The sequence below is a fragment of the Danio rerio genome, chromosome 8 (assembly GCF_052040795.2).
Source record: "Danio rerio strain M-AB ecotype USA chromosome 8, GRCz13ab, whole genome shotgun sequence".
In the NCBI taxonomy this organism is placed as follows: Eukaryota; Metazoa; Chordata; class Actinopteri; order Cypriniformes; family Danionidae; genus Danio; species Danio rerio.
In genome coordinates this window covers 56,574,252-56,601,996 of record NC_141028.1, presented here as the reverse complement: position 1 = coordinate 56,601,996, position 27,745 = coordinate 56,574,252, and the positions used below count along the sequence as shown (strand labels likewise).

Genomic DNA, 27,745 nt, shown 5'->3' with positions numbered 1-27,745 from the left:
ACGATTTTTATCTGGAGAGACTTTAAATGAAATATTTTTTAATATGAATTCTTCCAAAATTTTACTTTTTTATCTAAAGTAAACCTTAAACTGTTTTAGATTTTTATCTTGTATATTATTATTATTTATTTATTATATGTTATTTACTGATGTTGATGACTTTTTATTGTTAAAATATGACATGCAGAGAGGCCAACATGGCAATAAACTAAAAAACCCATTCAAAAACGTTGACGTAAACACTTTAATTGGTCCTAGATTTTGATCAGATTGGAGTGGGTGGAGGTTAGTTTCTTTTCTAATCCAATTCAACAGCATAAAATGACAATGTTACATGCTTGAGTGTTACTCAGTCATGTTTAAAAGTATCTGGAAGACATATCGTCACCTTAGAATTATAAAGTTCTATCTGACATTTTTCACAAAATTGAGATATTCCCATATTCTTATTAAATGACTACTTATTTACATTATGTGATGTGTTTTTTTATAAGTTGTTTACATTTTAAGACTTTTTATTAAAAAAAACAAAGGTTTTATCCACAAAATCAAACTCTATTGGCTCTATAAGTTTCTTTCTGTGAGCCCTCAGCATTTCGAATGCACGCAGGAGGATCAGGATCAGCTTTCTTTGTCATTCCACTGGACTTCTCCATTGTTAAAAATGTATAATATTAAATGTGAAATATTTTTATTTGTGTGTGTGTGTGTGTGTATATATATATATATATATATATATATATATATATATATATATATATACACACACACAACATTTTTCAGGTTTAAACTGTTAAATAACTAATTTTTATATTAAACATTAAAAGGCAAATAATTAAGTTCATGGGGTCTTAATTACAACAAATATTACCATATTTATTACATAAAATTAACATCTGCACTGGACAAAGTATTTAGCACAGCCTTATATACTTAATTTGAACAAGAAAAAATATCCTAAAGCATTAAATAAATGTTATCGAAAGCAAAACATGTAACTTTCTTAAACACAACTTTCTTGTTAAGTAATGCTTTAATTAATGATCTGCCAGATAGAACCTTTCAATTCCAAGCGGAAAATTACTTGTTAGAATTAGAAGGTTCTGTCTGCATTTGCAAATTTACGGGAATGTTGATCAATTACATTTAGGGCCTCTGTCATGATGATGTGTGAAAGAGAGCTGTTACGCACGCATTGTTTGCTGTATGGAATGCAAAAACTTTGAAGCTCAATATCTCAAAATCATTTAGGATGCAGAGAGAACCTTATAATTCCAAGGCGACCATATTTTGATGTAATACCATTGGCTGTATATTGTCATTAGACTGCTTTCTTTTAGAAATGCAACGTAACCTAAATATAATCTTAAAATGACTATAAAAAACATACTTAACCCTTGTGTGCTGTTGGGGACGTTTTCATTTACTCTGGGGGTGATTTTGAGTCTTAATTTGGTCATAAACAAATCTCATCTTGACACATATTTGGAGAAAATGCATTGAACTTTTTTCCAAAAACATAAAAATAAATAAATAACTCAACAATACACTCTGGGCAAATTGACTACCCTTTTGTTATATTAGGGATGAAAACATCCACTGAATTAAATTGCTGTAAAAATGCATCAGATATATATATATATATATATATATATATATATATATATATATATATATATATATATATATATATATATATATATATATATATATATATATATATATATATATAATTTATTTATTTATTTATTTATTTTGCATAAATCTGTTAAGCAACCTCAGTCCTAATCAAAACTACTGAATTGATTTGAAAATTACATGATTTTATCTCTTTAATTGACAAATTCACAAATGATGTCACTTAGTGAAAAAACAGACTGGATTTTTAAAAACTTTTGGTCTTGGACATGTGAAACAACATTGTCTTTGCATTGTTTTTGAGTCATTTTAATTTTTTTTTCTCACTAGTTTTACTGTTGGTGGCTTTTTTTTGCCCCATTGACTTCCATTTTAACCACATTAACTTTGATTGCAAAGCCATGACACCATATAATCATGCATTTTTAATTGTTGGTGGTTTCCCCTGTTGGGAAGAGGTCAAATTTGTAATTCTTACTGTTGATCATCAGTTGGCACCATTAACCCTTTAGATAAGCCTGTGCAAAAAATAAGCTTAGTTTCTGGATTTTATATGGAGTATTAAAGCAAATTAAAGTGTGCGTGAGAGTGACCTTAGTGCACTTATCTTGATGTGTCTGAGAAAATCTAAATATGCATCTCAGCTCTCAAAACAGCACAGAGTAAACAAAAACAAAGACTGTGTGTTTATGCACCATCAAATGTGGTTATAATGGAAGTCAATGGGGCAAAAACAGCCACCAACAGTAAATTAGGAAGAAAAAAGTGAAACTCTGACGATGCATCAAAGCCAATGTTATTACTAATCGTTCACATGCCCAAGACTGTGATAAAAGTGAATAAATCCAGTCCAGAATTACTTTTTATAGTGAAAATACGTCAATGTGTGTGTGTTTTTCACTAGGTCAGGGACATCATTTGTGAATTTGCCAATTCAAGAGTTAAAATCCTGTAATTTTCTAAACAATGTAGTAGTTTTGATCAGTACTGAGGCTGATTAGCAGATTTATGCAAAAAAAAGCTAAAAATTCAGTGGATGTTTTCATCCTGAACATGACAAAAGGGCAGTAAATTTGAACAGTGCACAGGGGTTAAATACAGTAGAAATGAAATGTTAGCGGAGGAGAAAAAAACACCAAAAAGAATGGAGAAAATATTCAAACTTTAAACTAGCATTTCAATTTTCAGACACTTACCTGCTTTAAATACACAAAGGATACGAAAGATTCAATACAAACACATTAAACGTAAAGTTTCCTAAATTCTTAAGCTTTCGGGAATCTGATTACATTGTTTAAATCAGTGTTACTCAACCATGTTCCTGGAGGAGCACCAGCTCTGCACATTTACCATGTCTCCTCAACCAGCACCTGATTCAGATCATCAGCTCATTAGCAGAGATGGAAAGAGCTGTAATGGCTGTGACAGACAAATGAGACATCCAAAACATGCAGTGTTTGAGGTCCTCCAGGAGAGTGGTTTAGAAACACCGGCTTAAAGCACATGTAAACATCTATGATCAGATTCTATTTATTCAGAAACAGACTGATTTAAATCGGTGCATGTAAACAGCCATTTGTCTAAATCCCCCTCTGCTTAAAGATATAGTTTATGTTCTGCTTTGGTGTCTTTGTGTGCAGACAGACTAGAACTAAATAAAGAAGACGTTAGCACAACAAATAAGCCTGGTCATTTTAAAACGCTTTTATTTTCAAGGGCCGATTGAACCAATTCAAATTTACAGTCGGGTTTTTAGATTCTACGGGCTCAGGCTAAATGATACAGTCATACTTGATCTCCAAATGAGGGTTTAGTCATACGTCTATTTGAAACAGAATCTATACGTTTGCTGATAAATTACTACAAGGAATTCTTGTGCTAACATGCAGTCTAAGCCCTTACAATAACCTAGAACGACATGATTATCAGTTTTTATTTTGTGCTGCTTCAGACAAACTGAAGACTTTGATTTACAAATGCATGAATAAATGACATCAATAACCAGGGTTTCCGCAGATTTTAAGAAGTCACTGTTCAGCAATGTCACACTTTAACCTTGAATCCAGTGTTGTCACGATGCTGGAATTCGATACCAATCGCTACTGGAGTTTTAAAAACGTCCATTTCCCGCTAATATTTGAGCGCATTTTTAAACACCGCTGATTGGCCATTGTGTTCACATGCTCAACAGAAATGACTGTGAATGGCCGTGAAAGTCATCACCAGTTCACCGAACTCACCACTGTTTACCGAATTTACACGAGCATTTTAAGATCAGCTGGATAATTTATGGGCACTGATGAATCGACTGATCTTCACGGCTTTAAAATGCTCTAGTGTCTGTGGTTACACTCAGTAAACAGCAGTGAGTTCGGTGAATTGATGACTTCATGGGCATTCACAGTCATTTCAGCACTCAAATGTTATCAGTAAATGGACGTTTTTAAAATTCCAGTATCGATTGGTATCGAATTCGAGTATCATGACAGCGCTACAAACAGATTCGTTCTAAATTCATAGTTAAATACAATTTCATCTAATTTGTACAAATTCAGTCGGACGAAAATGTACGATTTTAAAAATGGAGGCGTGGCATCAAACCCCACCCCCAAAGCCAACCGTCATTGGGTGATGAGCAAATCTTACTAAATTGTATGAATTAGATTGTGAACTGTAAAAAAAACAATTCATTAAAAAAAAAAAGAGTAATCTGATTGTTTTCAAATTATTAAGTAAATGAGCTGCCCATAACTCTAAAAATATCAAGTCAACTTAACATTTCTAAGTTACAACATAAATACTTACATTATTTAAGTAAAGTCCTTTTTAAGGCAATGGGTTTACTCACTTTTTTTAAGTAATCACTTTTTTAGTGTCTGTGCATAATTATTAAAGTTCAACTTGTCATTTTTAAGTCAATGGGTTTACTCACTTTTTTTTACAGTGTATGTGCATAATTATGGTGGTTAAGTCAAGTCAATGGGTTTACTCACTTTTTTTAGGTAATCAATTTTTACAGTGTACAAATTCATATAAATTAGCCACTAAATCGAAAAGTTAGGAATTGCTGTGAGATGGTGTTGGTATATGAGAATATTTGAAAATAGGAAATCTGATGGTGAAAAAAAGCCTTTAAACTAAATGACTTTCTTATCTATGCATATTACATTATAAAAATATGCTTGATATATTTACAGTATGAAATTCACTACAGGTTTTGTTTAAACATGGTCTTTACTTACCAATAATTTTGACTCAAATGTAGCTGTGCAAAATGTTCACATACAGTTGAAGTCAGGATTATTAGCCCTCCTCTATATTGTTTTACTAATTTCTGTGTAACAGAAAGATTTTTTTCAACACTTTTTTTAAACACTATTTTTAATAACTCATTTCTAATAACTCATTTCTTTTATCTTTGTCATGATGACAGCACATAAGACACTAGTATTCAGCTTAAAATTACATTTAAAGCCGTAACTAGGTTAATTAGGCAAGTTAGGGAAGTTATTGTATAACGATGGTTTGTTCTGTGGACAATCGAAAACAAATTTTGCTTAAGAGGGCTAATGATATTGACCTTAAAATGGTTTTAAGAAAAAATAATAACTGCTTTTATTCTAGCCAAACTAAAACAAACAAGACCTTCTCCAGAAGAAAAAATGGTCCCACTTTATATCAAGTGACCTTAATTAATATGTACTTACATATTATTGGAATTAATAGTTTGTTACAATGTACTTATTGTGTAAATACATGTATTTACTGTGTACTTACGCTTGATTAAATACATGTATGTAATTACATTTGTAAATACACTGTTGACCATCCCTTACACCTTAAACCTACCCACACCACCAAACCTGTCCATAACCCAACCTCTATCCCAACTCAAAAGCACCACAAGTGTTCTCAAATACATTATAAACACAGTAAGTACATTGTAATATTTTTTTTGATGTAAGTACATAGTAGTTAAGGACACTTAATATAAAGTGGGACCGAAAAAATATTATAGAAATACTGTGAAAATTTCCTCACTCTGTAAAACATAAATTTAAGAAATATTTGAAAAATAAAAGAAAACTCACAGGAGGGCGAAAAAAATCTGACTTCAACTGTATCTGCTCTTAAAAAGTCTTGCATTTACCTGCAGAAACCCTGACTATTGAAATGCAGACGCATGCAGTAGTTAAAGACACATTGGTTTTAAAGTGATGTTAATCAGAAAACAAGTCTACCATAACACAGTAAATCTACATCTCTACAACTACTGTTCTATTTATAAACCGTTCTGTTTATAATGGATGTTTTGGCATGGGGTTTACTGTTGCTCACTCTCTACTATTCACCTGAGTTCCACCTGAGACGGGGTTAAAAACAACCACCCAAAAACAGGTTAATTGAGTCCTCTTAGGCATCACCTTCCATTGCTTTACCAATGAAATTTAAATAATTCCCATAAATATTATGCAAATAAAGCACTTTCAAAAGTCGTTTAGCTCATAATTGTGCGACTGATAAAACGAATAACACATAGAAAAGGCTCAAATGAGGTCAGAAAAATGATCACAAATATTACTAAGGGCATTTTTATGTTATAAAATCAAAATTGTAATTTTTAAAGCATGTTTAGATTAGTTTCACAAATGCACATTGTTTGTAATGCAGGCACTCCCACATGAAGAAATACTATAGTACTTTATAGTAAATACTCAAGTGGTTTTGAACCATAATAAAGTACATGAATTAATCTGTTGTGCCAATTATACAGTTGCTACAATAACACAACTATGGTAATATAAACAAATGACCCAATACTGTAGTTTTCTGCAATTATGGGATATACACTCACTGGCCACTTTATTAGGTACACCTGTCCAACTGTTTGTTAACGCAAATTTGTAATCAGCCAATCACACAACTCAATGCATTTAGGCATGATCAAGACGATCTGCCGCAGTTCAAACCGAGCATGAGAATGGGGAAGAAACGTGATTTAAGTGACTTTGATTGTAGCATGGTTGTTGGTGCCAGATGGGTTGGTGTGAGTTTTTCAGAAACTGCTGATCTACTGGGATTTTCACGCACAGCCATCTCTAGGGTTTACAGACAATGGTCCGAAACAAAGAAAATATCCAGTGAGCGGCAGTTCTGTGGGTACAAATGCGTTGTTGATGCCAGAGGAGAGGGGAAAATGGCCAGACTGGTTTGAGCTGATAGAAAGGCAACAGTAACTCAAATAAGCAGTCGTTACAACCGAGGTCTGCAGAAGAGCATCTCTGAACACACAACACCTTGAGGCAGATGGGCTACAGCAGCAGGAGAGCACACCGGGTGTCACTTCTGTCAGCTAAGAACAGGAAACTGAGGCTACAATTCACACAGACTCAGCAAAATTAGACAATAGAAGATTGGAGAAACTTTGCCTGCTCTGATGAGTCTCGATTTCTGCTGTGACATTCGGATGGTAGTGTCAGAATTTGAAATCAGCAACATGAAAGCATGGATCCATCCTGCCTTGTATCAACGGTTTAGGCTGGTGGTGTAATGGTATGGGGATATTTTTCTTAGCACACTTTGGGCCCATTAGTACCAATTGCGCATCGTGTCAAAACCACAGCCTACCCGAGTATTGTTGCTGACCATGTCCATCCCTTTATCACCAGTGTACCCATCTTCTGATGGCTACTTCCAGCATGACAACGCTCCATGTCATAAAGCGTGAATCATCTCAGACTGGTCTCTTGAACATGACAATGAGTTCACTGTACTCAAATGGCCTCCACAGTCACCAGAGCTCAATCCAATAGAACCACAAACCTTTGGGATGTGGTGGAACGGGAGATTCACATCCTGGATGTGCAGCCGACAAATCTGCAGCAACTGCGTGATGCTATCATGTCAATATGGAGCAAAATCTCTGAGAATTATTTCCAGTACTTTCTTGAATCTATGCCATAAAGGATTAAGGCAGTTCTTACAACAAAAAGGGGGTCCAACCCGGTAATAGTAAGGTGTACCTAATAAAGTGGCTGGCGAGTGTATTACACCAGTTTATAGTATTAAAAAGTATACTAAAGTGTTTATTAGTTTAGCGTGCTGTAGCATTCATTGACAATTTTGTAAATACTATACAGTGTAATACAATTTACTATAGTTCAAAAACACTAGTATTTACTATAAATTACTGTAGAATTGTTTATGTGGGACCGTTGATGCAACATTTGTTAAGCAACACACAGTAAGTAAAAGCTGAAAACGTGAAAGCCTAGCCCTGCTCATTTGAGCCAAAGACCTGTTTTCTCTGTAGTTGCATGCACTAAACAATTTTTATTACATGCTTAAAGGAACACTCCATTATTTACTTTGTAAAATTTAAAAATATGTTTTTCTTTTGTTTTTTACTATTTTTGAATCCATTCAGCCGATATCTGGGACTATCGGGAACACTTCTGGATCACTAAATCGGATTAGACCGTTAGCATCTTACTCAAAAATGACTAAATAATTTTTCTTTTAGGCGTAATATCATTGCGCCAGCTGCAGGTATGTTACGGCAGCAAAATTCCATGATTATTACGCTAGAGTGAGAGTATAGTTCCTAGACCAGGGGTGTCAAACTCAATTCATGGAGGGCTGCAACTATAATTAAACACACCTGATCAAACTAATTGAGTGCTTTATCTACAGATAGGTGTGTTGAAGCAAGGCTGGAACTAAACTGCGCAGGGCTGCGGCCATCCAGAAATTGAGTTTGACACCCCTGGTCTAGAAACTTTACTCTCACTCTGGCGTAATAATCAATGAAATTTGCTGCTGTAACATGGTTGCAGCAGGTGCAATGATATTACGATGAGTTTGACACTTGCGTCCTAGACATATCGCCCTAGGAAAATAACCAATCATTTTCTGTTTGTTTTAGTTCACAATATAACTACAGAAGTCAAGCTTTAAATATTAAAATTAGTCATTTTATTTTAACCAAGATGCTAATGGTCTAATCTGATTTAATAGTCTATGCTAAGCTAAGCTAATAGGGCTCACGCTAGACCCAGATATCAGCTGAATTGATTAAAAAATGCTGAAACTCTTTAACTCTGGGCGAGCTGTAAAATGAGCCCATTTTCAAACAAGGTGTAGTGTTCCTTTAACAACAGCATTGGATTGAGTCCCAAAACACACTTGATGCCAATCAGCAGTAAGAGGTGTGTCTAGTAATGATGACGAAGAGGTGTTTGTTTTGGTGCTTTCAAACATCATCACTTGGCAAAATTTGCTTAGTGCACATATTTAACGTTTGGAAGCAGTTTTCTTGAACAAGCCTCCAATTCAGTCCAACATAGTAGTTCACATAAGAATGCTATATTTAAAATTATTTACACATTCAGTCAGCGAATGTCATATATCACTAAAATCCCACAGGAGAATGAATCAAGCCTACTGAAACTGAAAGAGATGGACTGAGGTTGTTCTTGCATGAATTAAATAAAATGAACTAGTATTATTACTATTTTTAAAATGTAATCAAGTGTACGTTGTCTAGCTTGGGCTCTGCCGTTTGCAGGTCGTTCCTGTTTGACTGAAGTACCTGCTGAGTTTCAGCCAGGAACGGGAGGAAATAAAGCAGATAAGAGAACCAGAAGGAAAAGGAAAACAAATGGTGGAAATGAGCAACAGCCTTGAAACGTCTGAGTGTCTGTGCAAATTAGGGCCACATTCCAAACTTTTGAACCAGAGACAGATTTAGGCTTTCTGAGTTCGAAAATATCGCCTACTGGGAGATCAAGGACAGGGAGTCCACTCAAGATCCAGTTAAAAGTTTCTGACGGTGCAGTACTTTTAAAGGGTTAGTTCACTCGAAACATTCATGAGTTACTCATCCTCTCATTGCTCCAATGCCCTAAAGTTTGTTGGTATTTGTAACACAAATAAAGACATTTTAGATGTAATCCGAGAGCTCTTTCATCCTGCATAGACAGCAAGGGTCCCAAAACATCTGGAAAAGGAACCAAATATTTTCTCAAAAATTCCACTTGGTTTAACTGTACTCATGTGATATTAAAAGAACTAGCATTTTTTTTTTTTCAGAAATTCGACTTTGTTCACTAATGTCTTCTCCTGCGTCAGGTCAGGGTCAGTGCATTTACTACATAGACTGTATGAAAATATGAACATGTTCGTGATGTCACCCGCAAATTTTTGAAAGGCACACATAAAGCTATAAATAGGTGGGGCCGTTTGTCGCCATCTTGTTAATGCATCATCGGGCCAACCACGCATCCCTCCCTAGTAGAGCTGCACAATTAATCGTTAAAAGATCGCAATCTTGATTCGACTGCCCTAGACCATCTTAATCCTGCATTTCTACGATTCTGCCAATCATATTTTCAAGTTCAGGAGAGAAGAAAAGGCGGCTGCCAGGTCTTTTCATTGCTTCACATACGTTGCTCAGTGACATTAGCCCCTTTCACACAGTGATACCGGTAAATATCCGGAAAATTTCCGGAACGACTTTACCGGTATATTCAAAAAAGCGCTGTTCACACAGGCGAGGACGGTACGGAAATTTTCCGGAAAAGAGCATTCACACATCCATTCCAAAATACCGGTAAATTCTGACATCATTCACCACAAATGAGCTTTAAACGGCTGCGCTTGTATTTGTAAACATTTGACTAAATTACAAACTCTGTGGATGATCAATATTGTGAACAACTTTCGCAGGATCACTTTCGCATGTCGAGATGTTCATATTATCTGCGTGTGCAGGCGCTCATATGCGCACGCAAAGCTTGAAGGTAAACAAACAACGGCTTATCATAAGCATCTCATCGATGATTATTTACACAGTTGGCATTAAGAAGAACATACAAACGTGATCTGACTAACTTCTAGCAGCTAAATGTGTCTGGAAAAATATTCAAAGGCTTTTATCCTCACAAACCGCGCGGACGTAAATGCGTCTGACTGTTGTGATTGGCTAAAGCAGACGTCTCACGTCAGCACGTTCTAGACGTGCACGCGCTTATTACGGGAATCTTCTGCATTCACACAGCGCAGCATTCCGGCAAATTGCCGGTAATGTTACAACTTCTCTTTCCGGAAAATAGCCAGAACGAATTTACCGGTATTTTCAAAAAGGACCTGTTCACACATACAACCTTTCCGGAAAATTGCCGGCAATTTTCCGGAAATGTCTGTATGTGTGAAAGGGGCTATTGACACCTCCAAATAATGTTGAATGAGTCACATATATGTATTTATAAGGTACAATTCACCTAAAAATGTCATTTTTGTCTTCATATAATGATGTTTTCACGGCCGGGAAATCACACGTGACGTGAGCGGCTGACCGTGAGCTGTTATCACAGAGAGGGCGCGCGCGCTCTACTAAATGATAGAAGAGCGTCTACTTTAGTGAACAGAACCTGCATATGCTGTAACAGGTAATACAGATGTAAATAATATTCAGATTGTGGCACAGAGTGATCGTTTGGGAGCCGCGCGCGAAGTATGAACAAGCACTTAGCAGTCAAAATAAAAACGAAAGTGTGCACTTCATTTAAATGATCATATCGCATTTTAGAGTTTAGATTACGGCAAGCATTTGATATGTTTTTTTCTCTCATAGCGAGCCCACAGTTGTGCATGAAAATAAATGTTTACAATGTCAGTATTACTACTCTAGCCTATATATCGTTGAATATAATCTGATAATGGCAAATGTCTGATTTTACCAGTGAATAAAATTGTCTAATATGACAGATAGCAAGCATATATCTCAAACATAATAATTCAACATCAGAATTATTTTAAGTAGAATAAAATTATTCATAAAAACCAGTAGACCTACACATAATATTATTATCAATGTTGTGCCATTTGCTTGTTTTTATCATACCTTCATTTTACATCTACAGAATCTTGAAAAAATCGTGATCTTTATTTTTAAGCAAAAAAAAAATCGCGATTCTCATTTTAGCCAGAATCGTGCAGCTCTACTCCCTAGAAGTCAATAATGGGCAAAAAGAGCCATTTTTGGGGAGTATTACACTCAAGACTTCATTAAATGTAACTGATTAAATGTTGGACATCACGATGGTGCAGTGGGTAGGTAGCACGATCGCCTCACAACAAGAAGGTCGCTAGTTCGAGACTCGTCTGAGTCAGTAGGCATTTCTGTGAGGAGTTTGCATGTTCACCCTGTGTTGGCGTGGGTGGATGTGTGTGAAAGAGTGTGTATGGGTGTTTTCCAGTGTTGGGTTGTGGCCGGAAGGGCATCTGCTGCGTAAAACATATGCTGGATAGGTTGTTGGTTCATTCCGCTGTGGCGACCCCAAATTGATAAAGGTACTAAGCCGAAAAGAAAATGAATAAATAATTAAATGTGTCCTGACCACATGTGCTTGGTTGTATACTACATTAATAATTTTGTATGCTACATTAATAACTTTTACAAACAATATTAATGCATTGAGCCATATTAAGCATTATTCGTACGATGTTTGTCTACAGGAGGAAAAAGCAAATCACCTCCAAATACTTCAAATATTGTGCGTGTTAGTTAATGCTAGGCTATTTATGAAATCCAAGCATAGCATTGTATGACAACATTTGAGATGACTGTTTTAAAGCCTACAGCTAATCAATAAGCATTAGTGCATTCTGGAGTGCACTAAAGTTTTAAATCAAATTATAAATAATAAATAATTTTAAAACCAACAAACACATTTGGAAATAAATAATGTAACAAAATCACTCGCCAGAAAATTGGAGGGCGCCAGCTTGATTGGTTTTTGAGCACGATTAACTGCACAACATACCGTTATTTAAAAATAGTCCTCAAAAGATAGTCCTGTCACTCAAGTGGCCACGCCCTAAATTACAGTGTGCAGAATTTTAAAGCTTAATATAAATAAAATGGGTGACTTATAAAAACAATAATAATCACCATCTTGCAGTTTGTTTTCTGCTCTAGAGTTGGGCGTTGTAACATGGGAAGTCTATGGGATGGACCCCCTAACGAAGCCTACCCCCAGTGGCCATTTGATGAATTGCAGTTTCAGTCACTTCCGAATTGGCTTCATGAGGGAGAGCAGAAGGTCGGCACTTGGTTTGCTATGGACAGTATGACTTATTGTTATTAGGGTCAGCCGTGCATAACGCCAGCATTGTATTGCCTGGAGTTAAAGAGAACCCTGACCCAATGCAGAAGACATTGGCAAATTTATTTACAGGCTTTATTGCTGAACAAACGTGTTTTCGAAGCTTGCTATGATTACAGTTGAACCATTAAAGTCACATTGAATGACTTTGAACGTGTAAGGACCGTTTCTAACTATGGAGGACAACAGAGCTCTCGGATTTGATCTAAAATATCTTACTTTGCCTCAGGGGATTTAATTAACATGAGGGTGAGTAATTAATAACAGATGTTTTTATTTATTTTTGGGTGAACTACTCTTTTAAAGTTATCAGATAGGTGTCGCTCTTTCTGTTCCCGAGGGACCACGATCACGTCCACTACCAACCCGTCTTAGAGAGTGCAATGCAACAGCGCAGCAGCCCCGCAACAGAGATCCCATGTTATACATAGGCATGCCTTCATTTCGTGGCCCTCGGCAAAGCCATGCTAATGTGGGAACGACAGGAACAGCCACTGCCAACAGGTCAATAAGGAAATAGCGGCTCCAGTGGCTTCTCTGAGGAGATGCTGATTCTGCGTCGTCCACCATGCCATCTTCATCACTGACCTTTACTACGGTAGTTTCCTGTGCTGAAGGCTCGAAAGTTGGAGACACTCTGGGACAAGGTTGTTGAACCTGTGGTTTGGTCAACACTGTCGGTGTTGGTGTTGATGATGTAAATTCAACTGTGCTGTCTAGTGGCAGCGCTTCCGTGATGTAAGACATCTGAGCGGGGGAAGTAGTGGCTGACGACGGCGAAAACACATGCGGCTCAGCTAGAGTGATGTCTGGTGCGCAGGTTGCTGAAGTGATGACGCTCAATTCATCCCCTCCACCCTCTTCGGAGATCCAGGTTATGGTGGGGCTGCAGGCCTGAGACCGGTACCCTGGCCTGTCACTGACTTCTGATGCATTAGGGGGAGCTGTTGCTGGAGGAGGAGGAGGAGGCGGCGGTGGAGGAGGAGGAGGGGGTGGTGGTGCTTCCTCCTGCGGGAGGTGCAGAAACAGATGGTGGTGTGGGAGGTAGGCATGTGGACCACAGCTGCAGTTGTTGTTTACAGCATGGCAGGATCGGCTAACAGGCAGCACCGTCTCTCCGCTGCACAATCTCTCGCAGGTGGAGGATCGCGATAGGGTGGAGCATAGTGTGGCATGAGGGACTTGCTCAGACAGTAGAGCTGCTTCCAGAAGTAGATGAGTGCGCCCATCGCCTCTTGGTAGCGTCATCGCCCCTCTGTTGGGGGGAATGTATCGATCAGTACGCACGTTTCCATTGCGATCTGTAGCACCAGGGGACGTATCACTGCTCAGCCTGCTGAAGGTGGCGCTGCGACTCATAGTGTGTGCCGGAGAGCAGCCACATGACCTGGATGCTCCTAATCGTAGACCTATCCTACCAAAACCTTCAGACTTACAGTCCTGTTGATCTGTCTCATGAGGCCCCAGATTGGACCTTACTGTTTCCACGGTGTGCTGAAGCTGCCGGATCTCCATCCGGGCCTCTTTTAGGGCCAGCTGGGCCTCTATGCGATGACATTCCTCCTCGATCCAGTCCTCCTGCATCCGTGTCAGCTGCATCCGTAACTCTTCGATCTCAGAGTCTCTGCATTGGTAAAAAAAATTAAGGCCATAGAAATTAATCTACTTGATACTGATAAGTAGGTGCTACATTTGGTTTACAACCTGCCTATAGTTGTCGGTAATTTGGATAGATTTTTACTAGAGGTAGGGCGATTAACAACCAGTTAAACTCCACGAACGCGGTACATCAAATTTCGTTTTCAGATTTAAAGGGCTAGCATTGCACCAGACCCCCGTAGGTGGTTTGTTTGAAAGTGTAGAATCTATATTTTATGCACATATGCATCACTTTGTTTTTATTCCACTGTACAAAAGTTATTTACACCTAAATACACTGTATTTTGGATACCAGCACTGGGTATTAAACATTGGTTAATTTTCATATTTTTCATATGGTTCATATATGATACATGTACAAGTTATAGCTCAAATAAAAGCTTTAGATGGTGCTCATACGGTTCTAGCATTCTTTTAACTGAATTATATTCATATATCAAACAGTTGCCGAATGAATCACTGTGTTTCCATGGCGCAGAAGTGAAAACAATACATTTATGATCAATAAGCAGCCCCAGATAGCACAGACAGCTGTCATCTCTTACCTTATGCTGTGTGCTTCAGGGCCATTTCTCCTCTGTTTTTGAGGTGATGTACATAAGTAATCCTTTTATATGTCTGACTTTGTCCAAACACAGTGAATTATGCTTAATCAAACAAAAGAATAGTGAAATATGAAAACAATGATCGGTCCCTGTGGCTTGTACAGCACCTGTCATCAGTTGGAAGAATATATCTTTTGCATAGATTATGGTAGAGACATTTTTCTTTTTTCCTATGATTACAGACATGTGCAGGAACCACCACGTGTGCAATTAATTACAGCACACTAGACCACACAGAACCTAAAAGCTACACTTTCAAATTTGAGTTTATAAAAAAAAAAAAAAAAACACCTTTTTTAAGTGTTTATTATAAAACAGACATCATACACAGTTATTTTAAACACTTTCAATAGTGTTTTATGAACATTCAAAGGGTTTTCTTTAAAATGATACCAAATTTTTGCATTTACTTCTCTGCATGTGGATTTGGAAAGCTTTTAAACTTGTGTGGGCAAAATCCAGGTGGAAATCCCAAAATAGCAGTGGAGTTAAAGAGGTTAATCAAAGGGAATTTGCATGCACATTTTGTCAGTGAAGCCGGTTCTAGCATTTACTACATAGTACAGAGTCGTAGTTCGCTGACAATTTATGTAAAAATCTATTTCATAGTTATGTACATTCAGTTCTATAGTAATTGAAATCGATTTAATCAGATGATACTAACATCCTGGTAATCGTTCTGTGATAATGACAACTGTCTGTATCGCTTCCTAGTGAACTATGGCTCTGTGCTATGTATGAAATACTGCACATGAAAGTACAACATATAATAACTGTATAATAACATATAATAATTGTACTGTGAGAATTCAGTAGTCGTGATTATCAATCACGCTAAATAAATGAAAGCAGTTAGCAAATTAAAAGTGAAATGCTATGGGGATTTCCTAGGTTTCTTCTTAGTGGGTGTTTAGTGCTTTCAAATGAAAGCGCCCTCTGGATTTCGTAGATTTACTACTGATCACACTGCACTTCCCTGACAAGATGTGCATGATAGTTGCAGCTTCGCTTAATTGTGTTTTCGATTTCATGCAACAGAAATGACATTTTGGAGTAGTATACAGTATGCAACACTTTTAACACCATTTAGAGGTATGTAATTAAAACAATGTGAAGACTTGTGCGACCGCCTTTATGCTTCTCTCTGACCTTAAACATATAATTAGCTGAATCGTAGAAAAGTTGAATTAAGATCCTATGTAGGGTCGAATTGAGATTGCAATCTTTTTCGATTAATCGTGCAGTCTTAGTTCTTTTTTTTTAACATGGACAACGGAAAAATAAGACCCTATAAGACAACATATTTCAATGAATAAAAGACTTTCTAAGGCCTAAAATGTTGTTTTTGAAATTGAAGACTTTTTTAAATGCTAAAAGACACCCTGTCTTTTAGGAACACTCACACAATTTGGACATACTACTTGTCTCGCTCAGCTACTGTTTTTCACTTACTATAAATAGTAGAGAAGTAGGCATGTTTGGAAGTAACTGAGGTACTCAAGACATGACCCTGAACCCTAACCCTTATACAGCTAGAATTGCAGAGAGCAATAAAACTCCTGTGACAGCTTGCTGAGACACAAGTAACACTGACCGGTCGTGAAGCCTCTCCACATTTTCTTTTAGCCGTGCACGTAGATGCCGAATACACACTTCCTTCTGCTGCAGTGGCGTGAGGTACTGCTCAGGAGCTGGAGGACGAATGCCATGATTCTCACCACAGGTTGTATACTTCGCCTGCCGTCTGGGCCACAGAGAAAGAAATGAAGATACTCAATTGTGATTAGTATCATCATTTAGACATTTGACAGTACTGGTGAAACTAAATAACAAGTAAAAGTGCAATTATGCTTGGTTTCAGGGTGGCAGGGTGGCTAGCACTGTGTCCTCACTGCAAGAAGGTCACTGGTTCGAGTCCCGGCTGGGCCAGGAGGTGTTTCTGTGTGGAGTTGTTCTGCCTGTGTTTACGTGAGTTTCCTCCAGGCGCTCCGGTTTCCCCCCACCAGTCCAAAGACATGCGCTATAGGTGAACCGAATAAACTAAATTGGCCGTGGTGTATGAGTGTGTGTGTGAATGCATGTGTATGGGTGTTTCCCAGTACTGCGTAAAACATATGCTGGAATAGTTGGTGGTTTATTCCGCGACTAGAGAATAAGCCGAAGGAAAATGAATGAATGAATGATGCTTGGTAACTGGTATGACACTTAAAAAACTAATTCATGCAATAAAATAACTAAAAACAAAATAGCACATATTTCTCTATATTTCAACTTAATGCGAAATTACAGAAGCCACCCTGCTGAAAAATCCAGCTTAAACCAGCCTAGGCTGGTTGGCTGGTTTTAGCTGGTCGTCCAGGCTGGTTTTAGAGGGGTTTTGGCCATTTCCAGGCTGGTTTCAAGCCATTTCCAGCCTGGTCTTAGCTGGTCAGGCTGGAAGATGACCAGCTAAAACCAGCTTGACCAGCCTAGCCAGGCTGGGAGCCCAGCCAAAACCAGCTATGTCCAGTTTAAACCAGACTAGTCAAGCTGGTTTTAGCTGGATTTAGCTGGTCATTTTCCAGCCTGACCAGCTAAGACCAGGCTGGAAATGGCTGGAAACCAGCCTGGAAGTGGCCAAAACCCTCTAAAACCAGCCAACCAGCTTAGGCTGGTTTAAGCTGGATTTTTTAGCAGGGCTGATGAAGGCAAGTGTTTGCTGAAACGCGTAGGCACAGTTTTATGGAATATCCACGTCAATAAAGGCTTTTTTCGAGTTCCTTTTGTCATTTATTTTGATGAATCCCTCACCCAAAGAGCACCGCTACATTAATTAAGCTACCCCAGAGCACTTTATGTTTGATTTTATTAACCTCTTCCCCCTTTTTGTCACAGATGAGTGTCGGACAGCGCGCCAAGCTGACTTGCACTCCGGACTTTGCTTACGGGAGCAAGGGCCACCCGGGCGTCATTCCTCCCAACGCAACGCTCATATTCGACGTGGAGCTGATTGGCTTGGAATAAAGCCCCCACCTTTGGACTCAGGTTATTCCCTATTCATTCTTTCAGGGTACGTGCGACATCTTCTGCTTTGACTTGTTCTGGATGTGCGCTGGATGGCTTTAATAACCAGCCGATAATCTTTAAAGCAGATTACTCTAGTCTCGCTCTTAAACGTGTCGTCGAGTTTATTTAACAGGCTCTTGAGATTTAAACCCTCATAATCGTATTTGTGGCTTTTGAGGAACACGGTTCGCTTGTTTAACAAACCCTCTCTCTTTGTTTTCTTCCAGGTCGACCTTTTTAAGGAGCATTGCACCATGCATGTGATCCTCAAAAGGGGCTAGTGTTAATAGCGATACCACTTAGCTTAGCTCTGTTTTGCATTTGTATATTTTGTTGCCTTTTTTTTCTTTTCTGCTTGACATAATCACTGGTTATACTCTCAATCATTGGATTTCTCTAGAAGACGCACGTTTCTTTTTGTTTTCCTTCTCTCTTTTTATATTTGATTTCTGTGTTGTAAACGCGATCACAGCGACAGGGTTTTGGCTGAGCTGGTAATAAGTACTCTGGTGGGGAAATCTGGTTAAGTATACAACTACTTGAAAATAAATTGTTTATAAAAAGTTGACGCTGGTCTCTGTGTTGTTTTGGGAATCTCCATCATCACTGTCAAAAATGCACACACTTCCCTCATGTTGTCCCAACACAAATTAAGTTGACGTAATGGTTTTAACAAATTTACATTAATCTGAAATAAAACAATTGTTATCCCGCACAAACCCTTAAGAATTGTGTTGATTTAGCTCATTATTAATAAGTAGTTTGAACAAGTAGCCAAAGACATTTCTTTGAGTGATGGATGGCAGCAGAATCAGGGTATCTTCCGCCCATTCCTTATCCATTTTCAAACAAAAAAGGAAAACTAAAAATACGTTTTTTTTTGCTCACAAAAAAAAAAAAAAAGATTTTTTATTATTTTTTTTTAGGGTAGGAAAATGAAAAAACGACTTTAAAATTTATTATACACATATAGGTGCCGCTGAGACGGCCTTCCTCTGGTTGGTCAACCAAGTCTAAGCTTAGTCACTTTATATTACTATTATTATATAGGCGTTGCTCAGAAGCAATCATGCAAACCAGGTGCTGCTCGGAATGGGTTATCTTTGCTCAGGTGCACAGCAGCATGAAGTTTGGTGGCGAAATAGGCATATTATCACTATTATTATTATAAAGGCCTTGCTCGGAAGCAATCATACAAACCAGGTTCGGCTCAGAGATGTCTCTTTGCTTAGCATCAGCAAGACGTTTGGCAGCAAATGACCTTATTTTAATCACAAATGTGTCATAGTACTGCTAATTTACGTTTTTATACAATTTATGCATGTGAAATGAATGTAAACCTGCTAACTTATTAAACGATAAAATATGTAAACTTAGTTTATATATGTGTGTATATATATATATATATATATATATATATATATATATATATATATATATATATATATATATATATATATATATATAAAATAATAATTTAAAAGCCTGGGTACTAATCTGCAGAGGACTGTTATTTTGAGCGTGATGTCACAAGCTCTGATTTGGTTGACCAATCAGAGGAATAAGGGCTGCGCACATGCTTATAGTGAATTTTAAAGTAATTTCTCCATTTTTCTACCCTAAACCAAAAATCCAGCCAAATTTTTTTTAAATTTATTTTGTTTATAAGTTTTTTTTTTTCCTTCAGTTTTTTGTAAGCAAAAGAAAAAACAAAACCAGCCGTTTTCTTAGTTTTCCTTTTTTGGTTTGAAAACGGATAAGGACTGGACGGCAGATTGACCCTGATTCAGCAGGTTTGGTTTGTTATTTTGCTATTGAGCATATTTTGCTGGGTTGAGTATAATAATCAATATCAGATTGACGGTTTGATTAAGAGTCAAAAACCTTATTTGGAACGTGTATTGTCCTATGTTGATGTTAGGCAACGATTTTTATCTGGAGAGACTTTAAATGAAATATTTTTTAATATGAATTCTTCCAAAATTTTACTTTTTTATCTAAAGTAAACCTTAAACTGTTATTTATTTTTATCTTGTATATTATTATTATTTATTTATTATATATTATATGTTATTTACTGATGTTGATGACTTTTTATTGTTAAAATATGACATCCAGAGAGGCCAACATGGCAATAAACTAAAAAACCCATTCAAAAACGTTGACGTAAACACTTTAATTGGTCCTAGATTTTGATCAGATTGGAGTGGGTGGAGGTTAGTTTCTTTTCTAATCCAATTCAACAGCATAAAATGACAATGTTACATGCTTGAGTGTTACTCAGTCATGTTTAAAAGCATCTGGAAGACATATCGTCACCTTAGAATTATAAAGTTCTATCTGACATTTTTCACAAAATTGAGTTATTCCCATATTCTTATTAAATGACTACTTATTTACATTATGTGATGTGTTTTTTTATAAGTTGTTTACATTTTAAGACTTTTTATTAAAAAAAACAAAGGTTTTATCCACAAAATCAAACTCTATTGGCTCTATAAGTTTCTTTCTGTGAGCCCTCAGCATTTCGAATGCACGCAGGAGGATCAGGATCAGCTTTCTTTGTCATTCCACTGGACTTCTCCATTGTTAAAAATGTATAATATTAAATGTGAAATATTTTTATTTGTGTGTGTGTGTGTGTATATATATATATATATATATATATATATATACACACACACACAACATTTTTCAGGTTTAAACTGTTAAATAACTAATTTTTATATTAAACATTAAAAGGCAAATAATTAATTAAATTCATGGGGTCTTAATTACAACAAATATTACCATATTTATTACATAAAATTAACATCTGCACTGGACAAAGTATTTAGCACAGCCTTATATACTTAATTTGAACAAGAAAAAATATCCTAAAGCATTAAATAAATGTTATCGAAAGCAAAAAATGTAACTTTCTTAAACACAACTTTCTTGTTAAGTAATGCTTTAATTAATGATCTGCCAGATAGAACCTTTCAATTCCAAGCGGAAAATGACTTATTAGAATTAAAAGGTTCTGTCTGCATTTGCAAATTTACGGGAATGTTGATCAATTACATTTAGGGCCTCTGTCATGATGATGTGTGAAAGAGAGCTGTTACGCACGCATTGTTTGCTGTATGGAATGCAAAAACTTTGAAGCTCAATATCTCAAAATCATTTAGGATGCAGAGAGAACCTTATAATTCCAAGGCGACCATATTTTGATGTAATACCATTGGCTGTATATGGTCATTAGACTGCTTTCTTTTAGAAATGCAACGTAACCTAAATATAATCTTAAAATTACTATAAAAAAACATACTTAACCCTTGTGTGCTGTTGGGGACGTTTTCATTTACTCTGGGGGTGATTTTGAGTCTTAATTTGGTCATAAACAAATCTCATCTTGACACATATTTGGAGAAAATGCATTGAACTTTTTTTCCAAAAACATAAAAATAAATAACTCAACAATACACTCTGGGCAAATTGACTACCCTTTTGTTATATTAGGGATGAAAACATCCACTGAATTAAATTGCTGTAAAAATGCATCAGATATATATATATATATATATATATATATATATATATATATATATATATATATATATATATATATATACATATATATATACATATATATTATTTATTTATTTTGCATAAATCTGTTTTTGCATAAATTTATTATTGTCACTTAGTGAAAAAACAGACTAGATTTTTAAAAACTTTTGGTCTTGGACATGTGAAACAACATTGTCTTTGCATTGTTTTTGAGTAATTTAAATTTTTTTTCTTACTAGTTTTACTGTTGGTGGTCTTTTTTTGCCCCATTGACTTCCATTTTAACCACATTAACTTTGATTGCAAAGCCATGACACCATATAATCATGCATTTTTAATTGTTGGTGGTTTCCCCTTTTGGGAAGAGGTCAAATTTGTAATTCTTACTGTTGATCATCAGTTGGCACCATTAACCCTTTAGATAGGCCTGTGCAAAAAAAAAAAAAAATGAAGTTTCTGGATTTTATATGGAGTATTACAGCAAATTAAAGTGTGCGTGAGAGTGACCTTAGTGCACTACCTTGATGTGTCTGAGAAAATCTAAATATGCATCTCAGCTCTCAAAACAGCACAGAGTAAACAAAAACAAAGACTGTGTATTTATGCACCATCAAATGTGGTTATAATGGAAGTCAATGGGGCAAAAACTGCCACCAACAGTAAATAAGGGAGAAAAAAAGTGAAAATCTGATGATGCATCAAAGCCAATGTTGTTACTAATCGTTCACATGTCCAAGACTGTGATAAAAGGGAATAAATCCAGTCCAGAATTACTTTTTATACTAAAAATACGTCAATTTGTGTGTGTTTTTCACTAGGTCAGGGACATCATTTGTGAATTTGCCAATTCAAGAGTTAAAATCCTGTAATTTTCTAAACAATTTAGTAGTTTTGATCGGGACTGAGGCTGATTAGCAGATTCATGCAAAAAAAAAAGCTAAAAATTCAGTGGATGTTTTCATCCTGAACATGACAAAAGGGCAGTAAATTTGAACAGTGCACAGGGGTTAAATACAGTAGAAATGAAATTAGTTAGCGAAGGAGAAAAAACACCAAAAAGAATGGAGAAAATATTCAAATTATTTAATTATTTAAATTATTTAAACTAGCATTTCTATTTTCAGACACTTACCTGCTTTAAATACACAAAGGATACGAAAGATTCAATACAAACACATTAAACGTAAAGTTTCCTAAATTCTTAAGCTTTCGGGAATCTGATTACATTGTTTAAATCAGTGTTACTCAACCATGTTCCTGGAGGAGCACCAGCTCTGCACATTTACCATGTCTCCTCAACCAGCACCTGATTCAGATCATCAGCTCATTAGCAGAGATGGAAAGAGCTGTAATGGCTGTGACAGACAAATGAGACATCCAAAACATGCAGTGTTTGAGGTCCTCCAGGAACGTGGTTTAGAAACACCGGCTTAAAGCACATGTAAACATCTATGATCAGATTCCATTCATTCAGAAACAGACTGATTTAAATCGGTGCATGTAAACAGCCATTTGTCTAAATCCCCCTCTGCTTAAAGATATAGTTTCTGTTCTGCTTTGGTGTCATTCTTTGTGTGCAGACAGACTAGAACTAAATAAAGAAGACATTAGCACAACAAATAAGCCTGGTCATTTTAAAACGCTTTTATTTTCAAGGGCCGATTGAACCAGTCCAAATTTACAGTCGGGTTTTTAGATTCTACGGGCTCAGGCTAAATGATACAATCATACTTGATCTCCAAATGAGGGTTTAGTCATACGTCTATTTGAAACAGAATCTATACGTTTGCTGATAAATTACTACAAGGAATTCTTGTGCTAACATGCAGTCTAAGCCCTTACAATAACCTAGAACGACATGATTATCAGTTTTTATTTTGTGCTGCTTCAGACAAACTGAAGACTTTGATTTACAAATGCATGAATAAATGACATCAATAACCAGGGTTTCCACAGATTTTAAGAAGTCACTGTTCAGCAATGTCACACTTTAACCTTGAATCCAGTGTTGTCACGATGCTGGAATTCGATACCAATCGCTACTGGAGTTTTAAAAACGTCCATTTCCTGCTAATATTTGAGCGCATTTTTAAACACCGCTGATTGGCCATTGTGTTCACATGCTCAACAGAAATGACTGTGAATGGCCGTGAAAGTCATCACCAGTTCACCGAACTCACCACTGTTTACCGAATTTACACGAGCGTTTTAAGATCAGCTGGATAATTTATGGGCACTGATGTATCGACTGATTTTCACGGCTTTAAAATGCTCCAGTGTCTGTGGTTACACTCAGTAAACAGCAGTGAGTTCGGTGAATTAATGACTTCATGGGCATTCACAGTCATTTCAGCACACAAATGTTATCAGTAAATGGACGTTTTTAAAATTCCAGTATCGATTGGTATCGAATTCGAGTATCATGACAGCGCTACAAACAGATTCGTTCTAAATTCATAGTTAAATACAATTTAATCTAATTTGTACAAATTTAGTTGTACGAAAATGTACGATTTTAAAAAGGGAGGCGTGGCATCAAACCCCACCCCCAAACCCAACCGTCATTGGGTGATGAGCAAATCTTACTAAATTGTATGAATTAGATTGTGAACTGTAAAAAAAACAATTCATTAAAAAAAAAAAAGAGTAATCTGATTGCCTTCAAATTATTAAGTAAATGAGCTGCCCATAACTCTAAAAATATCAAGTCAACTTAACATTTCTAAGTTACAACATAAATACTTACATTATTTAAGTAAAGTCCTTTTTAAGGCAATGGGTTTACTCACTTTTTTAAGTAATCACTTTTTTAGTGTCTGTGCATAATTATTAAAGTTCAACTTGTCATTTTTAAGTCAATGGGTTTACTCACTTTTTTTACAGTGTATGTGCATAATTATGGTGGTTAAGTCAAGTCAATGGGTTTACTCACTTTTTTTAGGTAATCAATTTTTACAGTGTACAAATTCATATAAATTAGCCACTAAATCGAAAAGTTAGGAATTGCTGTGAGATGGTGTTGGTATATGAGAATATTTGAAAATAGGAAATCTGATGGTGAAAAAAAGCCTTTAAACTAAATGACATTCTTATCTATGCATATTACTGATAAAAAAATATGCTTGATATGTTTACAGTATGAAATTCACTACAGGTTTTGTTTAAACATGGTCTTTACTTACCAATAATTTTGACTCAAATGTAGCTGTGCAAAATGTTCACATACAGTTGAAGTCAGGATTATTAGCCCTCCTCTATATTGTTTTACTAATTTCTGTGTAACAAAAAAATTTTTTTCAACACTTTTTTTAAACACTATTTTTATAACTCATTTCTAATAACTCATTTCTTTTATCTTTGTCATGATGACAGCACATAAGATACTAGTATTCATATTAAAATTACATTTAAAGCCGTAACTAGGTTAATTAGGCAAGTTAGGGAAGTTATTGTATAACGATGGTTTGTTCTGTGGACAATCGAAAACAAATTTTGCTTAAGAGGGCTAATGATATTGACCTTAAAATGGTTTTAAGAAAAAAATAATAACTGCTTTTATTCTAGCCAAATTAAAACAAACAAGACCTTCCCCAGAAGAAAAAATGGTCCCACTTTATATTAAGTGACCTTAATTAATATGTACTTACATATTATTGGAATTAATAGTTTGTTACAATGTACTTATTGTGTAAATAAATGTATTTACTGTGTACTTACGCTTGATTAAATACATGTATGTAATTACATTTGTAAATACACTGTTGACCATCCCTTACACCTTAACCCACCCTTAAACCTACCCACACCACCAAACCTGTCCATAACCCAACCTCTATCCCAACTCAAAAGCACCACAAGTGTTCTCAAATACATTATAAACACAGTAAGTACATTGTATTTATTTTTTTGATGTAAGTACATAGTAGTTAAGGACACTTAATATAAAGTGGGACCGAAAAAATATTATAGAAATACTGTGAAAATTTCCTCACTCTGTAAAACATAAATTTAAGAAATATTTGAAAAATAAAAGAAAACTCAACGGAGGGCGAAAAAAATCTGACTTCAACTGTATCTGCTCTTAAAAAGTCTTGCATTTACCTGCAGAAACCCTGACTATTGAAATGCAGACGCATGCAGTAGTTAAAGACACATTGGTTTTAAAGTGATGTTAATCAGAAAACAAGTCTACCATAACACAGTAAATCTACATCTCTACAACTACTGTTCTATTTATAAACCGTTCTGTTTATAATGGATGTTTTGGCATGGGGTTTACTGTTGCACACTCTCTACTATTCACCTGAGTTCCACCTGAGACGGGGTTAAAAACAACCACCCAAAAACAGGTTAATTGAGTCCTCTTAGGCATCACCTTCCATTGCTTTACCAATGAAATTTAAATAATTCCCATAAATATTATGCAAATAAAGCACTTTCAAAAGTCGTTTAGCTCATAATTGTGCGACTGATAAAACGAATAACACATAGAAAAGGCTCAAATGAGGGCAGAATAATGATCACAAATATTACTAAGGGTATTTTTGTGTTATAAAATCAAAATTGTAATTTTTAAAGCATGTTTAGATTAGTTTCACAAATGCACATTGTTTGTAATGCAGGCACTCCCACATGAAGAAATACTATAGTACTTTATAGTAAATGCTCTAGTGGTTTTGAACCATAATAAAGTACATGAATTAATCTGTTGTGCCAATTATACAGTTGCTACAATAACACAACTATGGTAATATAAACAAATGACCCAATACTGTTGCTTTCAGCAATTATGGGGTATACACTCACTGGCCACTTTATTAGGTACACCTGTCCAACTGCTCGTTAACGCAAATTTGTAATCAGCCAATCACACAACTCAATGCATTTCGGCATGGTCAAGACGATCTGCCGCAGTTCAAATCGAGCATGACAATGGGGAAGAAACTTGATTTAAGTGACTTTGAACGTAGCATGGTTGTTGGTGCCAGACAGGCGGGTCTGAGTATTTCAGAAACTGCTGATCTACTGGGATTTTCACGCACAACCATCTCTAGGGTTTACAGAGAATGGTCCGAAACAAAGAAAATATCCAGTGAGCGGCAGTTCTGTGGGCACAAATGCCTTGTTGATGCCAGAGGTCAGAGGAGAATGGCCAGACTGGTTTGAGCTGATAGAAAAGCAACAGTAACTCAAATAACCACTCGTTACAGCCATCCTCTGCAGAAGAGCATCTCTGAACACACAACACCTTGAGGCAGATGGGCTACAGCAGCAGGAGAGCACACCGGGTGTCACTTCTGTCAGCTAAGAACAGGAAACTGAGGCTACAATTCACACAGGCTCAGCAAAATTAGACAATAGAAGATTGGAGAAACTTTGCCTGCTCTGATGAGTCTCGATTTCTGCTGTGACATTCGGATAATAGGGTCAGAATTTGACCTCAACAACATTAAAACATCATGGATCCATCGTGCCTTGTATCATCGGTTTAGGCTGGTGGTGTAATGGTGTGGGGGATATTTTCTCGGCATACTTTGGGCCCATTAGTACCAATTGAACATCGTGTCAACACCACAGCCTACCTGAGTATTGTTGCTGACCATGTCCATCCCTTTATTACCAGTGTACACATCTTCTGATGGCTACTTCCAGCAAGACAACGCACCATGTCTTAAAGCGTGAATCATCTCAGACTGGTCTCTTGAACATGACAATGAGTTCACTGTACTCAAATGGCCTCCACAGTCACTAGAGCTCAATCCAATAGAGCACCTTTGGGATGTGGTGGAACGGGAGATTGGCATCATGGATGTGCAGCCGACAAATCTGCAGCAACTGCATGATGCTATCATGTCAATATGGAGCAAAATCTCTGAGGAATATTTCCAGTACTTTGTTGAATCTATGCCATAAAAAATTAAGGCAGTTCTTACAGCAAAAGTGGGTCCAACCCGGCAATAGTAAGGCGTACCTAATAAAGTGGCTGGTAAGTGTATTACACCAGTTTATAGTAGTAAAAAGTATACTACGGTGTTTATTAGTTTAGCGTGCTGTAGCATTCAATAACAATTTTGTAAA

General features: G+C 36.4%; 1 protein-coding gene and 1 long non-coding RNA gene across 2 annotated transcripts; both read right to left on the bottom strand.

The window, feature by feature from the left end:
- Window positions 1–853: 853 nt before the first annotated feature.
- Window positions 854–4,745, bottom strand: LOC147842878 (uncharacterized). The gene is made up of 3 exons (XR_015498561.1): window positions 4,055–4,745; window positions 2,692–3,873; window positions 854–1,599 (listed from the first exon to the last, which is right to left on the bottom strand). It is a non-coding gene; the product is annotated as an uncharacterized LOC147842878 (long non-coding RNA).
- Window positions 4,746–6,214: 1,469 nt separating this feature from the next.
- On the bottom strand, window positions 6,215–16,808 carry LOC147842877 (syntaphilin-like). The gene is made up of 2 exons (XM_087265492.1): window positions 16,665–16,808; window positions 6,215–14,430 (listed from the first exon to the last, which is right to left on the bottom strand). Exon 2 carries the CDS (start codon window positions 14,403–14,405, stop codon window positions 13,116–13,118), a length of 1,290 nt encoding a protein of 429 aa, XP_087121618.1. The 5' UTR covers window positions 14,406–14,430; window positions 16,665–16,808; the 3' UTR covers window positions 6,215–13,115.
- Between the last annotated feature and the right edge of the window lie 10,937 nt (window positions 16,809–27,745).